Genomic DNA, 24,141 nt, shown 5'->3' with positions numbered 1-24,141 from the left:
CAAGGGAGGAAGGAAGGAAATAAGCATTTATTAACAGTTTACTATGTGCCAGGGGCTGTGCTAAACTTGTCCTTGTCCTCAAGGAATTTATAGTCTAATGAGGGAGAATAACACAAAAAAGGGCTGTGGGAGAGGGGGCGTATGAAGGTACTTAGGTGCTTGGGAGGGGAATTAAGGGCAGCCTGGACCTCTCCACAAAAGGAGGCCCAGGAGGAACTTGACAATGAGAGAAAGGGGCCAGGAATATTCCAGGGTAGTCTGAGATTCCAGGATAAGGAAGCCCCAGGAAAGTTCCAGAATGAGAGCAGCAGAGACATAGTTTTGAAGTCCAGAAGCCAGAAACAAGCTGGGAAGGAAATGAGGTATGAACAATGGGAAGAAATTGAAGAGAGGCCTATCTCTCCTTCCTGTCTCTGGGGAAGCAGGCCTTGGTTCCTGTCAAGACTTCAACAAGGTGAGTTCTCCTTGGCTCTCCTGAGAGAAAGAAGCCATACCCCACTTTGGCAGCAAAGATAGAGACACGAGATAGGCGTTGGTGAGAAACAGTTATGTGGGGTTTTTTGTTAATGTTGAGTGAAGGGAAGGCAGGTGTGTGCAGAATGAATAGAATGGGGGTAAATGGAGATCGGCATATGTTCTCTGTAGCTAGAGGCACACTCCAAGTTAGGGCTAATTTAAACTTCAGCAAGATGGAACAAGTTCTGCCTGAAAAAGAGATCACCGCCTTTAGAGCTGGCAGACGATTGAGGGGGCATCAAACCCAACCCCTGCCTTTACAGATGAGGAAACAGATTCAGGGTGGTTAAGTGACTTGTTTACAAGTTTAAGGAGGTAACCTTTACAAGCAGCAGTGCTAGATATGAACCCAGGGCCATCAACTCTAAATCCAGTGCTTTTCCTACTATGTTGTTCTGACATCTATTTGCTCTGTGGCTATTTGAAAATGGACACATGGATCACAAAATAGGCTACACTTTTTTCCTAAATCTTATCAGTACAATCCTAGGATGATCTGTACTTGAACTCTTAGAAAACAGTAATAAAAATGGACAAGATCAAATCACCTGCATTTGCATTGAAAGAAAAGCAACAGGGACCACACTAAAAAACAAACAAACAAACAAAAAAACTACAAAACGTTTTGCAACAAGCTTTTTTAATAGAGTACTTCGGGGTAATGAGGTTTTTGCTATTTTCACTTAAGTCCTCCTCCCATGTATTTGGGAATTTTTTTTATTTCCTTTTATTAATTTTTATTATTATCTAGAGATGGGAGGGAATCAGGGCTCTTTCTCCTAGTTCAGAGGTTGTTGAGTTGACTGACACCTGTCTCATGGGATGTGAAAATTTATTTAATTATAAGATAAGCCAGAAAAAGGATCTCAACTGTCCCCAACTCCTTAGTTATCTTGGTGGCTGCTGATGTGTACATCTTCCCCCTCAATCAGCCCATTGTGTACCCTCTAAATGTAATTTAATCTGTAACCTGACTTAGTTTAACTAGGTTTATTTCCTCAAGGAATGTATGAGATTATGATTCTGTTTAATTCAGCTTTTATAACATTGAAGGAAGCATAGGATTGTGAATCTGTCTTTTTTAAAAGCTTTTATGGCAAAAGAATGTATGAAATTGCAATATGTAAAAGAATTATTTCTCTGTCACTGATGGTCTATTTGGTCTATAGGAGGCCTTGCTAGGATCCTAGTCATTGTTCAAGATTACATTTCTACCTCTGGTAACTGTGATTAAGATAATAAAAACAAGACAAAAAATAATAATAAATTAAATTAAATCAGAAATAGATTTTTTTAACCTCTAAAATATCTGTGTTATGGTAGATCTAGTTCAGTAGTAATTACCTACCACATGAGCTCAAAAAAGAGATATTTCTCCCATAATACATACCTTAACATGGCATGGAAGTAACCCTGGGGTTCTGAAAACTCTGCCAGGAGAACAAAGGTTTCTGCAAAGTTCTGACAAGCTAGCAAGGCTTCAGGTATGGGCCAGGCCTGTCACTGGAGGCCTACCCTAGTGAAGTACAAAAAGCCTGATGTAATAATCAAAGAATCAGTGTCAAGGGGTTGTCTTTATTTTTTGGGGGGGGGTCATAGTAACTCCCAGTACGCTGTCTGGGAAGGATGCCATCTGCATCAATGGAGGAAGTACCTATAGTCATATAATCAGGCCCTTGAAATATTAAAATCTTTTGAGTGGCTATACACATTACACATAAGCATTTTATATATGTACATACATTTTCGTTGTTTTTCAGTCATGTGTGAGTCTTTGTGCCCCTTTTGGGGGGTTTTCTTGGCAAAGATACTGGAGTGGTTTGTCATTTCCTTCTCCAGCTCATTTTACAGATAAGGGAACTGAGGCAGCAGGGTTAAGTGACTTGTCCAGTGTCACCCAGCTAGTAAGTATCTAAGGCTGGATTTGAATTCAGGTCTTCCTGACTCCAAGCCCAGCATTTTGTCTGCTGTGTCACCTAGCTGCCCCTTACCTATTTGTGCACATATATAGTAGAGAGAGCTGCCTTCTGAGTTAGGAAGACTTGAGTTTGAAGCCTGCCTCTCACACATTCTGACTGTGTGGCCCTGAGCAAATCTCACAACCTCTCAGGCAACTTTGGAGCACGAAGTTGCAGAGCCAGCAAAGATTCTCTTTAGTAAATAAAGATAGTTACCTCATCAGAAGTTTCCTACACCATAAAATCACAGGTATGATGTCCAGCTATATAATTTGTGTATGTATGTGTGCAAAGACACAGCTATGGTTAACCTTTCTTCCAGGGATTGGTACATAGTAGGTGCTTAATAAATATTGCTTGATTGTTCTCATCATGAGCATCGTTATCATCATTATCTTCATAATGATAGCTAGCTGCTATCTAATGCTTTAAAACTGGTGAAGCACTTTACATAGGGTAACTAATTTTATCCTTACAATGACTCTGAGAGGTAGGGACTATCATTATTCACACTTAACAGATGTGAAAACTGAGGCTTAGAGAGGTTGGATGACTTGCCCAGGGTCAAGAAGTTCCGTTCGTCATTTATTTTAAGGTCATATGGTATCTACTTATTGCTTGGAAAAACTTGTGGCCCAAATACCAGGATTTTATTGCATTGTTTTACAGAGAAAAGAAGGGTTGGAAACAACACGTCTGGAATGTGCTTAAGCACTGGTGTTTCCTGTGGCTGGTCACCATATTTTGCCTGCACTCACACACAAGATTCAGCTGTTCTGCAGAGTGTAGTAGGGGTAGGTCCCTTGAGGACAACTAAGACTAGGTGGCATATAAAATCTCAGATTTGGAAGGCTCCTTAGAGGTTATGATTTTGGTTATCATATCCAGTCGTGACAGGGAGATCACTTTTGTTGGATAGTTCTTATTATTAGCAAGTTCTACCTTATATTGAGGCAAAATCTACCTTTTTTTTTTTACTTTTACCCATTGTTTGTGGTTCTGTGCTGTGGGGCCAGAGGTTCCATTGCTTGAGATGACAAGTACGATTCCTCTGGCTCCTGCCCAATACTTTGGCACCCAGATTATATTCAGTTCTTTATGGGGCCTCCCTTTTCCAGGCCCATCTTAAAAGGTCTAGGCATGCACCAAACCTCCATGATATCTCTGATTGTTACATTTATCTCACATAGGCCTGATTAGAGTTATGTATGTGTGTATGTATGTTTGTATGTATGTATGTATGTATTTATAAATATAGGTACATACAGATATATAATATATAGATATGGATATCTATACATATGCATATATGTATGTATATATAGAAAAAGATTAGATACAGATCTCTAGATATCTATATAAACATACACACAAATATGTATATGTACATCTATACACATATGTGTATATAGAAAGATTATAGATATCTAGGTATGCACATATACATACACGTGTGTGTACACCTAGAAAGATTTCTATCTGTATCTATATCCCTATCCCTTTCTCTATTTCTATTTCTATCTCTATTTATCTTTCTCTCTATTGAATTATAAACTTCATAAGAGCAAAGTCTGTGTCATATCTATCTGTGTATTCCCAGAGGCCTTTCAAATAGTATATAATTAATAGATGTTTATTGAATTAGGGAACAATGTGGAGGTCACACCTGCTCTACAGAATTCCCAGTCCAAGCTCCAACAATCTGTAACCCAAGCACAAGGCTGACCACAAAGAGCTACAGATTAAGCAGGTTATGGTCTTCCTTTCTGCAAAAGGTTCTGCTAAGTCAGTCAATTAATCTACAAGCATTTTATTAAGCGCTTGCTGTGTGCTAGGAACTAGGGGTGGGGTTACAAAGAAAAGAAAATGTAAAAATAGTCCTTACCCTCAAAAAAGCTTAAAACTAATTCCCTGCCCCACTCCCTCCTTCCCCCCACTCCCCACACACACATACATTTCTCTTTCCTTTACCCTAATGGAGTGTTGAGCTGGACAGGGCAAAGCCCTGGAGGTGGGGAGGAGGAGGGGAGAGGGAGCAGGATAGGGGAATACTTTACCTTCACTCAATTTTATTTATACTTTTATCCGTACTCAGCTCAACTCAGTTCACCTCTGTGAAGCCTTCCATGATGTCACTGCTTGTTACTCCACCTAAAAACATTCTCTTGGTCCTCCAGCTTTCTTAGAGTATTTTGCATTTCTTATTTTCTCACATCCCACTCTACCTTGTGTTATGTTAGAGTGTAAGTTCCTTGAGGTCAGAGACTGTATTATTTTCTTTTCTCTTACTTCCCTCCCTCCCCACTTTTTCCTAAGTCTAGTCTTTATTAAGCTCAGGTTTTCTTTTTTAAAGAAAGACTTGTCATTTTTTGACATGCATTTATTATCTTTCCCTTCCTCTCCCCCACCAATTAAACAATTGAAAAAGCTCCTCATGACAAATGTTCGTAGTCCAGCAAAACAAATTCGCTTGTTGGTCATGTCCAAAAACCTATAAGACTGTATCACCTTCCATCTTCATATCCAAATATAAGGCTTTGTATGCAGTAAGAATTTAATAAATATTTGTTGAATCAAATTGAATTGTGGGAGCAACAGTGCTAAAGGCAGCCCTGCTGTGGTTCGACATCCGTCATCAGAGAGGAGAGAGAGCGCCGTTCTCTGGGCCGTGCTTAGAAAATACAGGTGCAGCCCACAGCGATAGTCTCCATGACAGGCCTTGGGGCACAGGCCTTCTGCTGCCTCCAGCCAGCCCGGGGAAACAAGGAGCAGAGGTGGCGACGAACTGGGATCTGGCTGTAAATAGGGACGCTCACCATGGTTCGGTCCTCCTGCATCGTGAAGGGATTGATACAGCCTAGGCAAAGGCAGCGGGCCTCGGGGAGGTCCACAGGGATTCGAGCTGGGTCATGATTCAGGCTGCAGGAGAGATTTGGGAGGGAGGCTCACAGAGAAGGAGCTGATTCACCAAGTCCTCCCTTGTCCCCTTGGCCCAGAGGTGAGGGCTAAGGCTAAGATCCAAGGCCCTCGCCCTCTGGTCACCTCTCCCCAGTCCCCATGTTGGTGTAGCATAAAGAACCTTTGACTAAACATAATAAATAAAATAATTCTCTGAAATACTATCTTCTATTTAAAAATTAACATTACAGTATCAAAGTGTTTGCAGACTCATAGAATCTCAGAGATAGAAGCAGATATCAGAGGCAATGTAGTGTGGCTCTGCGTAGGCCTCCTCTGGACATCCCCTTGGTAAGTGTTCACCCAGCCTCTACTCGAACGCCCTTAGTGATGGGAAACTCATCATCTTTAGAGACTGTTCTAATTCCAAGTTTCTCCTTATATGGAGCTGAAATTTGCCCTTCTGCAACTTGCCCCACTGCTCCCGTTCTGTGCTCTAGGGCCAAGCAGAATCAATTCTGTATCTCTTTTGCATCATTCCCCTCTCTGTAATTGCTTGATGATGGTGGTCACGTTCCCCCACTAAATCTGCTCTTCTCCAAACCAAACATCCCAATTTCCTCAACCTAAAGTAATAACAGCTAACATTAATATGGTCCTTTAAGGTTTGCAAAAGCGCTTTAATTCAAATAACCCATTTGATCCTCATAACAACTTTACTAAATAGGTGCTGTCATTATCCCTGTTTTACAGATAAGGAAACTGAGACAGGCAAATGTAAAGTGACTTGCCTAGGGTCATGCAGGTAGTAAATGTGTCAGTCATATCTTCCTGTTGCCAGAGTCAGGATTATGAAGGTGGCGTCTCCATTCCATAAGTTTTTAAAAAAATATATTTATTTATATAGTTTTAGTTTTCAACATTCACTTTTATAAGGTTTTGAGTTTTATATTTTCTCCTCCTCCTTCCCCTCTGCCTCCCTAAGGATGTGTGTAATCTGATATAGGCTATACATTTGCAATTAGTTTAATACTTTTTTCCATGACATCTTAGTACCTTCCAAATAGACAGCCATGGAATAATGAGAAGAACCTTGAACTTGGAGTTGGAAGACCAGGTTCAAGTCTCAGTTCTAGTATTTATTAGCTGTGTAAGCCACTCCAGCAAGTTACTTTCTTTTTTTGAACCTCAGTTTTATCACCTGTGAAATGGGAAAAATGATGCAGGGACCATCTATCTTGAAGAGATCATGTGTATAACTGTTAGCTACGATTATTATTATGGAGGCATAAGCAGAGAGTCACAAGGGTCCTCTGGAGGCTATGCTTCAAGCCCATATAGTCAGAAGAAACTCAAGTGAACGGCAGTGAACGAAAAACTCTTCAGTCAGTTTCTGTACACAGCTAGATTTTGACTCCAGGTTCTTTTTATGATTCTTTTTATGAAAAGTTCTTACGACAACAACAGCAATAATAAATAACAGCTTAATTTACATAGGGATTTCAAGTGCTTTACGTGCTTTGTCTCATTTGGTTCTCACAACAACTCTGTGACTTCATCGGTATAAGGAGCTAGAGAGGAAACTCCCTTTACCAAAGCATGTCACCAAATGTTCAGCAAGTTAGTTGGGGTCTCAGGCTCAGGGCACTTAGAAGTTAAGTGACTTTTCCAAGGTCACACAGCCAATATACATCAAAGATGGGTCTTGAAGCTCACTACAGCCAAACAGCACGTCATTATTACCTCCATTTGGTGGATGGGAAGAAAGAGACTCATAAAAGTGGTTTCTTGTCCAGGTGTGTATAGTCGGTAGGGGACAAAGCCTGAATTAGAACCTAGATCTTCTAAATACAAGGTCGGCACTCTCTACATTACAAGTTCTCTTTCTATTATTACCTTCACTTGATTTTATTCAGTTTATTCAGGCTCAGGTCAATTGTCACTGGCTGCATTTGTCCTTCGTTTTGGAAGAGGACCATGACGTCAGGGAGATGATGACACGACTGGCAGTTGACTTTGATTTGAGTGAGGGAGGGCTATGCAGGGTCACCAGCCTCACTTTCTCCTCCAGAGCCATCTGGGTCCAGTGACCAGATATTCATCAGGACGATTGGAGATGACCCAGGATGCAATGGAAGACCCTGGCCCTTTTAGGCTAAGGCCTTCTCATTTACTCATTTAGAGTGAGGTAAGGGCCATTCAATGAATAGTCTGCTTTAAGAAGTGAGTCAAGGGATGGCCGCTTTAGTCAGAAAAAAAGATTAAAAAAAAAAAAAGTAAAGCTGGGAGGGGAAGACCCTCAGAGTTGTTGTTCCAGAAAGGAACAGTTACCATTGACATTGACTGTAAGGCAGGAGGGCCCAAAAATATAGCCATTAAGTGGAGCTTGGGCAGGGCCTATTGAGGTCCAATCTATTAGCTTCAGAGTGAACTGGGTTTCAACCTGGTTAACGTCCTCAACTTTATTTTGTTTTTGCTGTGGGAGAGCAACCTGAGAATTGTAACGGACCCTAGAAATAATCTGGTCTAATATTCTTTGCCACGTGAATATATATTGGTGAAAACAACACTAGATTTGAAATAGAAAACCTAGATTCAAATCTTGGCTTTGCTACTTATTACCTCCTTGACTTTGGGCCTCAGTTTCTATATCAGTAAAATGAGGAGGGGGCAGTTAGGTGGCACAGTGGATAGAATGCCAAGCCTGGAATCAGGAAGACCTGAGTTCAAATCCAGCCTCAGACACTTACTAGCTGTGCGTGACCCTGGGCAAGTCACTTAACCCTATTTGCCTCAGCTTCCTCATGTACAAAATGAGCTAGAGAAGGAAATGGCAAAACCATTTCAGTATCTTTACCAAGAAAACCTCCAAAAGAGGTCCTGAAGAGTTAGACATGACTGAAGATGACAAAACAGCAGCACAAAGATAAGGAGGATGGGCTTTGTTGCTTTCTTACCCTATATCCTATGATCCTACGCACCCTTCGGCAGCTATGAGTTTCTATCCTAGTTCTAACGTCACCTTTGTGTCCTTGAGCAAGTAACTTTTCTTCTGTGAAGCTCCATTCTCTTTTTTGTAATAATATTTGCCCAACCTATCCCATAGGGTTGTTGTGAGGAAAGTGCTTTGTTCATCTTAATATCCTATAGGAACACAAGGTGGAGCACAGTACAGTGGAGAAAGGGCTGGACTTGGATGCAAGATACTAGGCTTCATGATGACAACCATGTTGTCTTGACTAAAGCACACCCCCTCCCTGGGCCTCAGTTTCCTCATCTGTAAAACGAAGGGTTTAAATTAGATAAACTGAAAGGTGTCTATTGGCTCTGCCGTTCCAAGATTCTATTATCACTCATCCCTTGTTCTGGGGACCAGATCCTGAACTCACCTGTATGCCCATGGGGACAGGCTCCTCTTGTTGGACATCCACAACTGCAGGTTGACCTCACATTTGCCTTTGGATGGCTCTGAGCTGTTCCTCAGCTGGGTCACCATCTCCTGAATGCTCCTCTCATATTCTTCCATTAAGGCAAACACCTTCTCCCCCGGCAGCTTCACCCTTTGGACCAAGTCTAAGGGTCCCTGAGCCATTGAGGGAAGAACTTTTGGCCTCGCTGCCCCTTTCCTCTTTCCTTTGGGGTTCTGGAGTTTGGTCTTTGGCTGCCCTGGGACACCCAGTGTCAGGGAGAGAAAGATGGAGACAGCAAGGAGTCCAAGCTAAAGAAAGAGCCCATAGGAGTGTTACAATCTAATTTGGCTTAGCAGAGAGCTAAGTCGAGGACCACACTCCTGAACCTTTGTGTGGCCAAGGAGCAAGAGGCAATCCATGGTCCCATAGCCCTGACCATGCAAGGCAGCCCAGGGAGAAAAAGGTTCCATATTGTCTAGAACCTTCTCCCCTAACTGCCTGCTGCAGTGTTCAGGCCTCCCTTTGCCCTTCCCCACCCATCCATAAACACACCTTGTACCACCCATTCACACCTACCCACCCATCCCCATTCCCACTCACAGGTTTCTACACATAATAGTACACATTCCCTCCTTCCACTAAAACCACTCACACTTATCTTCCACCAACAGTCAACCACCCTACCTCACTTATACCTTTCTTCAGTTCCCTACTACTTCACACACACCTATCCATTCACATTTACCCCCACTCCCTCACCTCTATCTTAAAATACATAGGATTGCAAAGAAAAACAGTTATATTGAGATAATTATCAAAATATTAAAGAGTTGTTCTGGAATCACGGGATTTTCGAGTTTAGGGTTGGAAGGAACTGTTGAAATTTCCTAGTCCATTCTCCTCATTTTACAAATGAGGAAACTGAGGCCAAGAGAGGGGAGGTAGTGTCTTCCCAAAAGCCACATAGACGGTAAGTGGTAAAGTCAGGATCTTACTTAATTCTGTACTTCTGTTAGTGATATGTCGTCTTCCCATTCATCGCCACTGCTGTTGTGTAGTCCAAATCTTCATGACTCCATTTGGGGTTTTCTTGGCAGAGACACTGGAGAGGTTTGCTATTTCCTTCTCCAGGTCGTTTTACAGATAAGGAAACTGAGGCAAACAGGGTCAACTGACTTAACCAGCTATAAGTATCTAAAGCCAGATTGGAACTCAAGAAGATGGGTTTTCCTGACTCCAGAGCCAGCACTCTATTCACTTCACCACCTACCTGCCCTACTGCCCAGTCATCTAGACTCAAAACTTCATGTAATCATTGACTCTTTCCTCTCCTTCATCAATGCTTCCAAAGGGTTTCCTAATCCTAAGGATTCTATCTCCAAAATATCTCTTGCATTTATCCCTTCCTCTTCAATCATTGTCACCTATTTCCATACCTCATTATCTGTCACCTGGACTATTATGGAAGTTTCCTATTAGCCTCCCTTCCATTATTGTCTTCCCTTCCTAGCCCAGCCTTCACACAGCTACTACCTTTATCTTTCCCCAACTCAGAAACATTCCGTTGCCCTTTATTGCCTATAAGATAAATGCTAACTCCTTTGGGGTCCTCCATAATCTAGGTCCAAATAACCCTGCCAGCACTATTTTACTTTATGCCCCTAGAAACACTCTAAATTCCAAGCAAATTGCATTACCATTTAATCTCTGAGCTTTTACTGCTATTTCTTGCCTCTGTACATTTGCTGGCTCTCTCTCATGCCTGAAATGTACTTTCTCCTTATTTCCACCTATTGGAATCCTGCCCTTCCTTGAAGGCTCAGTTTAAATGCCAATTCCTCCATGAAGCCTTTCCTAATTCCTTCCAGATGAAAGTAATCTCTACCTTCTTGAACTTTCCGAAGGTATTTTGTTTGGATCTCTTTTTTATCTATAATCCCTCCTGTCCCCTGCCCTCATTCCATTTTAACATGTGTTACAGAATCGCAGTTTCTCAGATTTGGACAATACCTCAAGAACGATTTAGTTTGAAGAAAACCTGAACAGGGAATTCCCAGTTTTTGAAGCCCTCCAGTGAGGGAGGTCACTTCATGTCCAATCAGCTGTCACACCAGCTTTTTAGTATATACCACCTTCTCTCTTCTGACACTGCCAACATCCTAAAGCACAAGTTTGGTCATGGCAACCCAACCATTCCATAAACTCCAGTGGCTCCATATTATGTCTAGGATCAAATATAAAATCCTCTATTTGACCTTTAAAGCCCTTCATAACACAGCCTTTTCCTTCCTCTCCAATCTTCTTACATATTAATTTTCTCCATGTATTTTATAATCCAATGACACTCACCTCCTTGCTATTCCTTGTCACTGTACAACCCTTCCTCTTCTCTTGCTCTGGGAACAGTAATCAACTCAATACCATGATAGTTTCTGGAAATGGCCCATCATCAGATTGCTCTATGGCTCCACTCACCTTCCCTACAACTTTACCTTTCCTTCTTTGGTTACCACACTCCCTATTAGAATGTAAATTCCTTGATGACAGAGACTGTCTCTTCTATTTATGCCCCCAGGGCTTAGCATAATGCCTGACACACAGCAAACACTTAACAAATGCTTTTAAATTAAATGACCAATTAATTAATGTTCCTGAAGGCAGAGATAATAAAAATGAAACCAGCTAGCATTTTATAGCACTTTAAGGTGCGTTATCTCATTGGCTCCTCACAACAATCCTAGGAAGTAGGGGCTATCATTATCCCCAGTTTTATAGATGAGGAAACTGAGACAAATAGGCGTGAAGTTACTTGTCTAGGATCATATTGAGAGTGAATGTGTGGGGCAGGATGATGTCATTCTTCATTTCTGTTTCCTTTGCTTAGTAAATTGAATTGAAATCAAAGCTCTGATGTGTACTTTTAATTGCCAGTTTGTACCTAATTCCTTCCCTAAGCAATGCTTATGGCTATAACTGTGATAATCTTATATAGATTATTACTTATATATTGCTATATATCTATATATGATTATTACAATAATAGCTATGAGCATTGCTTAGGGGAGGAATATGATTTTATATCTATGTCTATATATGATTATTACTATATATCGATGATTATTATAGTAATAGATATGAGCATTGCTTAGGGGAGGAATATAATTTTATATCTATATCTATATATGATTATTACTATGTATCTATATATGATTATTACAGTAACAGTTATGAGCATTGCTTGGGGAGGAATATGATTTTATATCTATGTCTATATATGATTATTACTGTATATCTATATATGATTATTACAGTAATCACTATGAGCATTGCTTAGGGGAGGAATATGATTTTATATCCATGTCTATATATGATTATTACTATATATCGATGATTATTATAGTAATAGATATGAGCATTGCTTGGGGGAGGAATATGATTTTATATCTATATCTATATATGATTATTACTATGCATCTATATATGATTATTACAGTAACAGTTATGAGCATTGCTTAGGGAAGGAATATGATTTTATATCTATATCTATATGTGATTAATACAATTACAATTATGAGCATTGCTTAGGGAGGAATTTTATGCATACATACATACATACATATATGTATATCTGTGTATAGGTTTGTGTGTGTGTACACACAGTCACACACACGTACATATATACTAGCAATTTCTATAGTACATGAACATTCATTAGAACGTGAGCTCCTTGAAGGCAGGAACTGGTCTTTCTCTGTGCGTATGGAGTGTTTAGCACAGGCCTGCTCAACATATGGCTGTAAGGGCAAGCAAAGTGGGACTTTTTGTTGTCTTTTGTTTTGGAGTGCTTCTCAGCACTAAGGCAATGGAATGCCTTTGATTGAGTCCTGCCTTTGTTTGTAGAAAGGCCCACACCCTTTTGCTAATTAGGTCATGGGAGGTGTGAAACCTTTGAGAGGTGTGAAGTGCTCTGACCCTGAAGAAGTGTATATATACTCTGAGGTTAGCATTTTGCTTTGAGGCTCACTCATTAGAAGAGTGTTGGTGTGGAGACTCTGGGTAGCTGTTAAGGAGCACCGCCCCCCCCCCCTGCCCCCACCAGCCTTGAAAACCCAGATGTTGGTGCTTCTCTCTCTGGTAGCTATGTATGTATAGCTTTGGTCAGACAGCTGACCTGAGCAAGAAGCCTGTCTGTTCTGTTGATCTGTGTTATTTGCTCTGTTTATATTTTCTCTGTTCGTAATTTCAGTTTACATTTGCTCTGAAGTTCAGGGTGCTGACTTTTTCCCCTGAAGTAAGTGAATTTTATATATATATATATATATATATGTTTAGTTAAAGTGAGATTGTAAACTCCTTAAAGTTGTTTTCCTTAGAAAAGCAGATCAAAGAACCCATGCTAGCAGCCCTCCTGTGTGCTGGTGTTATTGGTCTTACACAGCCACAGTAGGGGCAAGTAGCATTATTGTTACAATGGTCCATGGGCCACTTGAAGCCCACCAAAGTATTTCAGGCAGCCCTTGAAAAATGTAGAGTTTCCACTCCACACTCTCCTGTTTGTCATGTGACCGGAGGCAACCAACTATCATCAGTCTATCTCTAGTCTAACTTATCTGTGGCCCCAAGAAGTTTAGCCTATTTTAATTTTGTCCCTACTTTCTGCCAAGTTGTGCAGGTCTGGTTTAGCCACAGTGCCTGGCACAGAGTACATATTCAATAATTGCTTATTCATTGACTGTCAAATTTTATATATTTGAGAGTCAGAGTGGTATAGCAAAAGAACCCTGGATTCAGAGTAAAAATCAAATCAAAACAAAAAGAAACAGAAAACATCCCCACAGCTTAGCTTTGAGTCCTGGCTTTCACCTTTAAGACATATGACCCTTATGACTTTGACCCTGACAACCCATATGATTTTTGGTGTGTGACTTAACCACACTGGGTTTCAGTTTCCTTATCTGTCAAATGAGGACACTGAAGTAGATGGTCTCTTATGGTCCCCTAGCAATAAGACTGCATAACTCTGCAGGACCACATAGACTCCTTCCTGTCTACCATATGAAAGGGTCTTGTAGGGAGTAAAGAAATAGTTATGTTTTCATGTTGTCAGTACTGTAAACAAGCCAGCCCTGTTACTGTGGCAAAGGAGATTAAAAATGGCTGCTGGCTGGAAGCCAACAAATGTCTACAGCACTAGGCTCAGCTCCGAGGGTGGGAGGGAGGCTTTGAGAATGCACTGTTGTTAGTAAGCCCGTTAGCTCAAGGACTTGGGGGGCGGGGGGAGAGACAGGACAAAGGGGCAATACAACAAGGAGACTTAGCAGATCACAGGAATGAATGACCAGGTCAAGATGACCAGAGAATGAATGGATTCATCAACACGCATGGGCAGTAAGACTGTTACCTGGACAACAGAGGTGCTCCCCTACTGGAGAGAGGATTGAGCATGTGTAGGACTCTGCATGCAACGGGGGCAAGCGATCCAGGACTAATGTTTGAGTGACATTTGAGAATGGGTGTGGGAGGGGCACTTTGGGCAAGCATCATGGGCATGGGAAGAGAGTGGGATTTGGTTTACGGAATTTGTTATCCTGTTTTGGGAGAAAGAGTTGAGCTCAGACGACACTTTCAATTCTCATAGCCTCTAGCCAGACGGGTGCAGGTTCAAGGAAAGTAGATCAATCCAGGTTTCCTTTATATTTCTCCTGTAACTCCCATTGGCTACAATGGGGCTCAGGGGTAGGGTCTGGGAGCTATGGTTGGAGTTGGTGCAGTTGGCAATAAGGAAGTTGAGTGATTGCTGGTCTTTTGGGAGCTGATTATATGGTGGGTTCAAGATGCTCTAGAAGAGAGGGCAATAATAATAGGAATCCAAATTACAGATGGGGAAAAGGGAGATTTACAACCTACTTTAAAATAGTTAACATGTCGGGCAGATACTTGTTCCTGGGAAAAGAAGATTGTTCTTCCATTAAAGAGGAATAAGAAAGCTTAGTCGATAAACATTATAGCAGAGCTGTAATTGGAAATCAATGCCTAGGGCAAATAACATGAAACAAGCCCTTAAATCAGCTTTTTAAAAATAACGTTGAATTTGGCTGAGTTGTGACACTGAGATACTTCCTGCTATGGGGAGGAGCTTACCTAAATAGAATTTGGACTATGCTTCCTAATTTAATTAGTTATTTTTGCTAACTAGATATAAGAATTAATTATTTCTGTATTGCTGAATGTCTGTTTCCTGGGACAAAGTCCTGGTTGCTTTATCCTAGTTAGAACCCTTCATTGCAGTCTTTATAACATGAGCAATAAGAGGAAAGGAATCTGCAAAAAGGAAGGTGAGGGTGGTACTCCAGCAGATTTTGATGCCCCAGATCACTGAAAATGAGGAACAGATGCATATTAAAAGGAAAAATGGGATCAAGAGCTAGGTGGGCTACCCTTTAAGCAAGATAAGGAAGCTTGAAAGTAAACTGGTGAAACACGAGAGTTAACAAAGGAACAATTGTGAGTTAAATCCAGAGCTGGGGGCAGAGACTGCAAGATATCGGGCTTTCATTCAATGCCATATTATCTGTGACCATGGGAATATTAAAGATTATGGAAAGAATTACAGGATGCCTAGGAGAAACAGGAGAAAGGAGCTTATGTTTATGATGGAACAGCATTACAGAATAAATAATGAATTGTATTGCTGACTTCTCTGCAGGGAAGAAAGTCTGAGATACCTGGCAAAGGTAAGCCTGAAGGAGTTTCATGGGAAACTGTTTCACTTGGATCCCTGAAGACAGGATGACAAATCTTTTCCTCTAAGAGAGCTCTTGGGGAATATTCTATGATAATCCCAGAAAGGGAGACAGGAGAAAAAATAGTTGATAAGTCTATCTCAGGGAAAGCTCCAGGTCTGAGGTCCCAGAGCAAACGACTGAGGCCAAGAGATAGCTTAAAATTTTGACATGGTCAAGCCAAGCTAAGTTAAGGTGGGTAAAGGCCTTGGAATCCTGCTGGGGTTGGAGAAGCACAGAAAGGAGAGCAGAAACTTGGACCAGCCAGTGCTGCTTTGCCATGAATTTTGTTTGGCATGCTGCCCACTACAAATGGGTGTGTGTGTGTGTGTGTGTGTGTGTGTGTGTATGTGCATGTGTGTGTGTGTGTGCGCGCCTTATCCACAAGACACAGAGAAGAGTCTGTATCACCAGTCAAAGCCCATTGGGGACTGAGGAGAGGAGCAGGTAGGCAGGAGTCAAATAGGGTTGCAAAGAGTAGAAGAAAGGAGACATTTTCCAAAGTGGTGAGCAGCCCTGAAAAAAGGAGGAAGTCTTCCCCAAACTGCACCAAGTTCTATTTCATGTAATTATCGGGTCATAGGTTTAGAACTGGAGGAAAACTTAAGAGTCCACTGAGGCTGCTACCTTCTCTTTTTTAAAATACTGTTGAGGAAACTGAGGCCCAGAGTCAGCATTCAATAAATACTTGGATTATAAGATTTTAGCTGCCTTATATCCCGACTCTTAAATCCAATACCTAGAGTCACAAAACTAGTAAGTAACTGAAGCTGGACTTAAACCCAAGTCTTCCTGACTTCAGTACTGTAGCCAAGGAAAAGTCTGCAAATGTTTAATATCCTTCAAGAAATGATAACTTTGAAAGCTGTTCAATATTAAATGTATCTGTGGGTGTTCAGATACGTGTGTATGTGAATATGATTTAAATGTATGTGCAATGGTATGTTAGAGAATATTTTGGGAAAAGTACTTTTTAAAAAAAGTTTCAATGTACAAAAGACCTTGGGTAATGGTGGGAAATTATGTAGGGTTCTGACTGAGTACATGGGCAGAAGTAGATAACCATAGGATAAAAAAATCTACAAAATTCCATCAGGACTTGAATGAAAAAAAAATGGTGGTCATGGGAAGGGAAGCGATGATTCATATGATTAATAAATTCAGAGGTCCGTGGATTTTGGCAATTAGTAAGTTGACTTTTAGATCACTACTTTCTCATACTTGGCCCGCATAGGATGATAAATTTCATCCCTTAGTTAACTGTAGTGGTACTACATAAATTTGTGGATCAGTATATGAACTGTAAATAAACTTTTTCTATAGATTATTTATTTGGTCTTATTAGTTGGAATTCTTTACAGGTATGATTTTGTTAAATGTGGATTAAGTAGAATGAAATTTTAATGATATTTCTAGAAATTGAAATTTCATATGATCCTAATTGGATATAATTAATAGGCTCATAGATTTAGATCAATATCTTGCCCAACCCCCTCATTTTATAAACGAAGAAACTGAGGCCCAGAGAGGTGACTCAGCCTGTGTCTCACAGGTAGCAATTGCAAAACTATGTTTTGAATCCAGGTCCTCTGAGTCCAAATCCAGGTCTTTCCCTGCTTCATCATAGAGTAGCTCATTGTTAGATTAACATTGACATCAGTGGAATGGAGGTTAAGCTGCTGATGGGAAAAAGGAGTCCTCCTTGTGGGAAATGGTATGTCTCTTGTCATCTTCTCTGGTGGATCTTCTATCTCGCATGGACTATTTACTTGGGGAACCAGGCATTAACAATCTGGACATAGATAATGTGCCATAGAGGAAGGATAGCTGGACTTGGATTGAATCTGGGCTTGAATCTCATCTTTGACACTTGTGCAACCATGGGGTTTCTCCCATTACCCCTTTGGGCCTCAGTTTCCTCCACTATGAAGTGTGAATAATAATGCCTGAAGCTCCTATTTCAAAGGGATATTGAGAAGAGGTAAGATATGTGAAGTGCTCCACAGACATTAAAGCACAGTATGAGGTTCAGGACTTTTTTTTTTGTTGTATGAATTGGGAATTCAAATAGTATTTGTCCATAAGCTCTTTTGTAAGCATCTGATAAGTTGTTTTTGAAACAAACCTGAGTTGTCTTTTGGTTGTTTCAATTGTATCCAACTCTTTGTGACCCATTTGGAGTTTTCTTGGCAGAGATACTAGAATGGTTTTGCCATTTCCTTCTCCAGCTCGTTTTACAGATGAGGAAACTGAGGCCAACAGGATTAAGTGACTTGCCCAGGGTCACAGAGCTAGTAACTGTCTGAGGTCACATTTGAACTTAGGAAGATGAGTCTTCCTGATTCTAGGCCCAGTGCACTATCCATTGCCTCACCTACTGGCTCTACAAACCTGAGTAGGTATATTTTAAAACAATATTATAAGAGGCAGCTAGGTGGTACAGTGGATAGAACACCGGCCCTGGAGTCAGGAGGATCTGAGTTCAAATCTAGCCTCAGATACTAATCTAGCCTCAGATACTAGCTCTGTGATTCTATGATTACTTAACTTGCCATAAAACAAAACAAATATTATAGAAACACTGGCACTAATGTGAAGGTAGGTTGGGGATGGTGGAAGGTGGAGAGTCAAGGCAAACAATACACCCAAAGTGAAGAGATCATATGAAATAAGACTGGGGAGAATTGTCATTGTAGTACATAGGGACCATTCAGCCATGATCATAAAAGAATTATACTGGAGGAGAAGTGATGATTGTCCTGAGTAGCTAATGAGATAGAAGCCAGTTTAATGGCAGATGAGATAACACCAGAGGGCTTTTGATATTGACTAAGCACAAGATATTGACATTTGATATTGACACACCACAAGAAGTAAATTAATAGACTTAAGGTTATTGGATAGAGACAGATGTTCATTTCTACATTCCCAAAGAGAGGGAGAATATATTCCGTAGGTAGTTACATGGATTTAAAGTATAGAAGCATGTCTTGGCACAGCGCATGAACGGTTTTAGTGACCAGTCTTAGAGACCATGAGAACTGGCTGTTTCATTATCTGGAGTGTGTCAGAGATGATGGTTTGTATTGGTAATTAAGGTGGGACTATTTTTTTTTCTGTTTTCTCTTTTAGAATGCTAAAGTAATCAGATGCCTTTGATTAAGAGTTGCTAGGTGCTAAGCCCCTGGCCCACACCCTTTTGCTGATTAGGTGTGAAGCTTTCAGGCCCTGAACAGGGTATATAAACTCAGAGGTTTGCATTTTGTTTGTGGCTCTCACTCACTGGAAGAGTATTGGTGTGGAGAGTCTGGATAGCTGCTGGAGCCCCGCCCCCCTCCCCGGTTTTGAAGAAAGCCCAGATGTTGGTGCTTATCTTTTCGATATCTATGTATGTGATGTCTTGATCAGACAAAGCCTGTGTGTTGAATTGTGTTATTTGATCTGTTGATATTTTATGTTTGTAATTTCTGTTTGTATTTGCTCTGAAGTTCAGGGTGCTGGCTTTTCCCCCTGAACTAAGTGAATGATATATGCATGTTTGATTAAAGTGAGATTGTTAACCCCTTAAAGTTACTTTCCTTAGGAATAGCAGATCGAAGAACCTATGCTGGCAGTTCTTGTTGCTGGCCTTATTGGGTCTTATACCTCAGTAGCAATGCAAGCAACATTGTTGTTACAAGGTTTTGCAAGAATCTCCAAATTCTTTTAGACTTGTGGACAGGATGTAGTGAGGATAACCTTGATTAGGTAATCGCATTAAAGGAGTGGATGATATTGGCCTAATCCCTAACTCCCTAGGTAGGGATGAAAGTTTCTCTTGGTGGTAGGTAGGGAAGGAGTATGTGGCTACTCAACACTTGGTAATTCTCTTCTGTGGGGCATTCGCCACTCCTTGCTTTCCATGCAAGGGAAATGGAAGACCTTTTGGAGATCCTGGAAAAGAAAATGCCACATTCTACCATGCAAAGTCATCTGGGCAAATTGGGAACCATATCCTGATGATAAAGTTCTGGACATGGTCAGAGCTGGCACAGAGAGACTTGGGTACAAATAGGACAGAGTTAGATGCCTTTGTATTCACTTTGTATTTTGTGTTTGCTTATACGTGTACCTGTTGTTTCCCCCAACAGAATATAAGCCCCTCGAAGATAGGGACTGTTTCATTTTTGCTTTTGTATTCCTTGTGCCTTATATGGTGCCTGGCACAAAATAAGTGTTTGGTAAAGGCTTGCTGATTGATTTATTGATTGGTATGCTACTCAGATATTTGGAAGGAGAATGTCTTGGATATAATAGGCCCAGACATGATCTCTTGTAGACCATTTGAGAAGGTTCCTATATGGAAACGTATAATCTGTTGCTGTTTAGTTGTTTCAGTCATGTCTGACTCTTTGTGACCCCATTTGGAGTTTTTTTGGGAAAGATACTGAAATGGTTTGCCATTTCCTGCTTTAACTCCTTTTATAGATGAAGAACTGAGGCAAACAGGGTTAAGTGACTCGCCCAGGGTCACACAGTTAGCAAGTGTCTGAGGCTAGATTTGAACTGAAGAAGGTGAGCCTTGTTGACTTCAGGCCTGGTGTCCTATCCACTGTGCCACCTAGTTGCCCAGTTACATGTGTGTCATAGCATAAAAAGTGGACCTTCTTCTACTCTTGGTGAGAAGGTCGGATAACTAACTTCTCTTTCCAATACAGGTACAGCAACTCAGGTTCCAAAACTCAGAAATAAGGGTTGCAAATGGAGAATGAATGCTGTGTGAAATGCTGAGAAAAGTGGGTCATGTACTAGTGGGACTTTTCCTATTTGGACTATGGACCTGGGGTGGGGATATTATTGCTTCCCCTTTTGTGCTTGGTTTACACAAAACTTCATGGTGGAAAGGGCAACTGTAATGATGACTTTTGCTATTAATGGGGGGAAGAATCACTGGGGTATCAGGTGCTTGTTACAGAGTCATTTAAAGAATAGCAGGTTGATCCCAACAGTAGGTTGGGATCCAGCAAGGCAAGGACAAATTGAAGACTTGTTTAAATAAGTTAGTGCAATAAAATATGGGGGTAGTGTTAGGATGGACTGAGGATCCCTTGGGCAGATAGGGGGTTATAGTATTAAGACAGGATCAATAGTAATTATAGATAGCATTTACATAACACTTTAAGGTTTGCAAAGCAGTTTACAAACATTATCTCATTTAGTCCTTCCAACAACCCTGAGAGGCAGGCGCTCATTTTACAGATGATGAAACTGAGGCAGGCAAATGTTAAGTGACTTGTTCAGGGTCACACAGCTGGTAAGTGCTTGCAGCAGGATTGTGAATTTGGGCCTTCCCAGACTTAGGTCCAGTACTCTATCTATTGCATAACCAAACTGCCTCTTAGGATGAGTCCACAGGAGGCTTTCCTTGGAAGGCACATTCTAAGTTTGCCCTCATGGCTCCTGTCTTCCCCATTTAAAGGAAATATCAATAGAAGGCCAAGAAATAGGCCTACAATTCCAGTAGGAATGTTATGGGTGACAGAGTAGCCCAACTCTCTAGTACTACAACTTGAATTGAGCATGTTGAAATCTATGCAAATACTTGTTAATTATATTATAATGATACAAATGGCCACAGATGTGGGACATCAGGATCATTACTGAATGACATTTGAAGAGGGAGTGAGGGAGGAGCACCTCAGTAAGATGGAAATCAGAGAAGAGTGAGATGTGGCTTACTGAATATGGGGAAGGGGAGGGGAAGACAGGCTCTTTGTGGACATCAAGTTCTTTCCTATAGCTTTTAGCTGGAGATCTGTGGGCTCAATAAAATACCTAGGTAAATCCAGGCTTAGAGGAAACCACCGTGAGGGAGTGGGGGGAGGGGAATGGGAAGCATCCTAGATCAGGGGTAGGAAACTGCAGCCTCAAGGCCACATGTGGCCTTCTAGATCCTTGGATCTGCCCTTTTGACTGAGTCCAAGTTTTATAGAACAAATCTTTTTATTAGGGGGATTTGTTCTGTGAAGTTTGGATTCAGTCAAAGGGCCCACTTGAGGACCTAGAGGGCCATGTGTGGCCTCAAGACTGCAAGTTCCCCACCCCTGTCCTTAATCATGTCCTGATAGACACTCTGGCTGGAAAGAGCATTTTCACCTGGAATTGTCCAGTGTTGTTTACCTACACGTCTGTAAATACGCCTTTCTCCTTCTACAATCAATGGCTAACTCGTTCCTCCCTTCTCACCATGGACTCTGGAACAGAAATCTTTATAGTTTGGTAGAATTGACAAAGGCAGGTATTCGAATTGCTGACATACTAATTGCAATAGCAATATAATAATAATATTAGTCCACCCGTGGGTGTTTTGTTATTGAGTTGTTTCCAGTCATATCCAACTCTTCTTGGCAAAGAAACTGGAGCGGTTTGCCATGGCCTTCCCCAGCTCATTTTACAGATGAGGAAACTGAGGCAAGCAGTGACTTGCCCAACTGATGTGAAGATGAGTCTTCCAAATTCTAAGCCTGGCACTCTATCTACTGTGCCACCCTGCTACCTTTGAAGAAATACTAGGACCCATTAAAAAACGAGTAGAAAGAAACAACGGCTTGTTCCAGGTAACACTGTGTCACTGGTAGAATCTAGACTAGCACCCAGGTCTCTTGATCACCCCATGTTCTCTTCTTTACACAACACTGTCTCCTCTACTTTGCCAGTGTAACACTAACCACCTAAAGTGAAATAGGAAGCAGTCAGCCAAGCTTTTAGGTGTTTGGTTCATATGCTGCTTTTTGGGAAGAGCCAGGTGATCAGAAAGATTTTGCCAGGTATCACCCAGATGTTGTATCCTTTAGATGTGGCCTCAAAGGGGGGAGTTTCAGCCCTAGGAGAGTAGAAGATGCTTTGTGCCTGTAATCATGAGAGATCTGGGTTTAATCCTGCCTCAGATAACTTGATAGCTGTGTGACCCTAGGCAGGTCATTCACCTTTCCTGAGCCTTATTCCCCTTACCTGTAAAACAGGGATAGTAAATACTTGTGAAGAAAGCACTTTGCAAACCTCAACGTGTCATACAGCACAACTGTGCTATTGTCAGATTAAGAGACTGAAAGGCACCTTAGAGATCATCCAGGCTGACTTCTCCATTTTACAGATGAGGAAACTGAGGCCCAGAAAGGAAAAGTGACTGGCCTAAGACCACACAGCTTGTGTGACAAGTCACAGAATTTGAACCCACATTCTCTCACTCCATATCCATTTCTTTGAATCTGCACCCTGAGGACCATGATCCAACCCTTGTAACAGTCAGCCACTGGCAAATGTTATAAAACTAGGTTCTGTTCCTTGGCCTGAGGGACCTCCCAGGAATGAAGGGAGAAGAGGGGGACTAGTGAAAGAATGTTTCTCTGATGGACTGTACTTCCAGGCCAAGCAGCCCCAGCCATGCAACAATAAGAAAGAAATAACTGAACCCCAAGATCCCTAAATGGTGGGAAGGAGAGAGAAGCAGAAAGGTGGGGGTGGGGGACAGCCACGTACCAGAGTGTGAGCTGAAGGCATTGTAGGGAACCAGTCGATGACAGCAGCAGCAGCAGCAGCAACGGCAGGGATGTCTCTCTTGGACTGGCAGAGAGAGGATGGAACAAGGCAATTATAGATAAAAAGGGGTGTGTTTGTGGGGACTGGGGGGTGGGATGGTTCAGAGCCTCAGCCCCTGGCCATGTCTGGCCTAGATTCGTGTTGGCGAGGGAGGGGGGCCGTGGGCAGCCTCGGAACCTGCCCAAGGTGCTGCCCGGGCTGTTGACAAAAGGACAATGTCCTGTGTGTCTGGTGGAGCCTGGCTGGACAGCATCTCTGCTCTTGGCCTGTGGCCACCTGACCACCAGCACCCACAGCTCAGGCTGAGACAATCAGGTTCCCTGGATGGACTTTGGGGGAGGGGGAAGGTTGGGGAGGTGCGGTCAGAAGAGCAAACGTCCTCAGCAGTTTCTTTGGCTGCAGCTGGAGCCCAGCCTAATCTCACAGGGAAACAGCTCCTGAGCTCTGCAAAGAAACCATGTTTTCAACAAGAATCAGGAGGGTTGTGCTCTAACTCCAGCTCTGCTACTAACCTATTCTGTGGCCTTGGGCAAGTCACTTCCCATTTCTTGGCCTTAATTTATCTAAATGTAAAATGAAAGATCTGGAAGAGACAGTTCCTGACATCTCCTGCAGCTCTAACACTCAATGTCCTATGTTCTAAGATGACTTCACCAAGATGCCTTCACCCCTGACATCCTACATTCCATATTCTACTATCTATTTCAGCTCTCACATTCTATATTCTGTGTCCTAAAGTCAATCTTAGCTCTTACCTTCTCTGTTCTGTGTTCTAAGGCCCATAACAGCCCTGACATACTGTGTTCTGTGTTTCAAGGCCCATCTCAGCTGTGGCATTCTAGATAGGATAGAGAGTGTATCCTTCTATTCAGAAGAAATAGAAAGTATTTCTTAAAATTGGAGAAATATGGAAGTGGCATGGTTATCCAAAGACTTCAAGGAGTGCAATTGTTCTAGAAGAAAGTTCCTAACCTGTGATATGTAAGCATGCCAGGAGGA

General features: G+C 41.6%; 1 protein-coding gene across 1 annotated transcript; it reads right to left on the bottom strand.

Moving 5' to 3' along the window:
* Positions 1–5,146: 5,146 nt before the first annotated feature.
* IL17B (interleukin 17B) lies at positions 5,147–23,939 on the bottom strand. The gene is made up of 4 exons (XM_036749756.1): positions 23,898–23,939; positions 23,083–23,166; positions 8,762–9,090; positions 5,147–5,393 (listed from the first exon to the last, which is right to left on the bottom strand). The coding sequence occupies exons 1-4, from the start codon at positions 23,937–23,939 to the stop codon at positions 5,147–5,149; spliced, it is 702 nt and encodes a 233-aa protein (XP_036605651.1).
* Between the last annotated feature and the right edge of the window lie 202 nt (positions 23,940–24,141).

This window comes from Trichosurus vulpecula, chromosome 3 (genome assembly GCF_011100635.1).
Source record: "Trichosurus vulpecula isolate mTriVul1 chromosome 3, mTriVul1.pri, whole genome shotgun sequence".
Taxonomy (NCBI): Eukaryota; Metazoa; Chordata; class Mammalia; order Diprotodontia; family Phalangeridae; genus Trichosurus; species Trichosurus vulpecula.
This window is presented reverse-complemented; position numbering and strand designations above follow the sequence as displayed.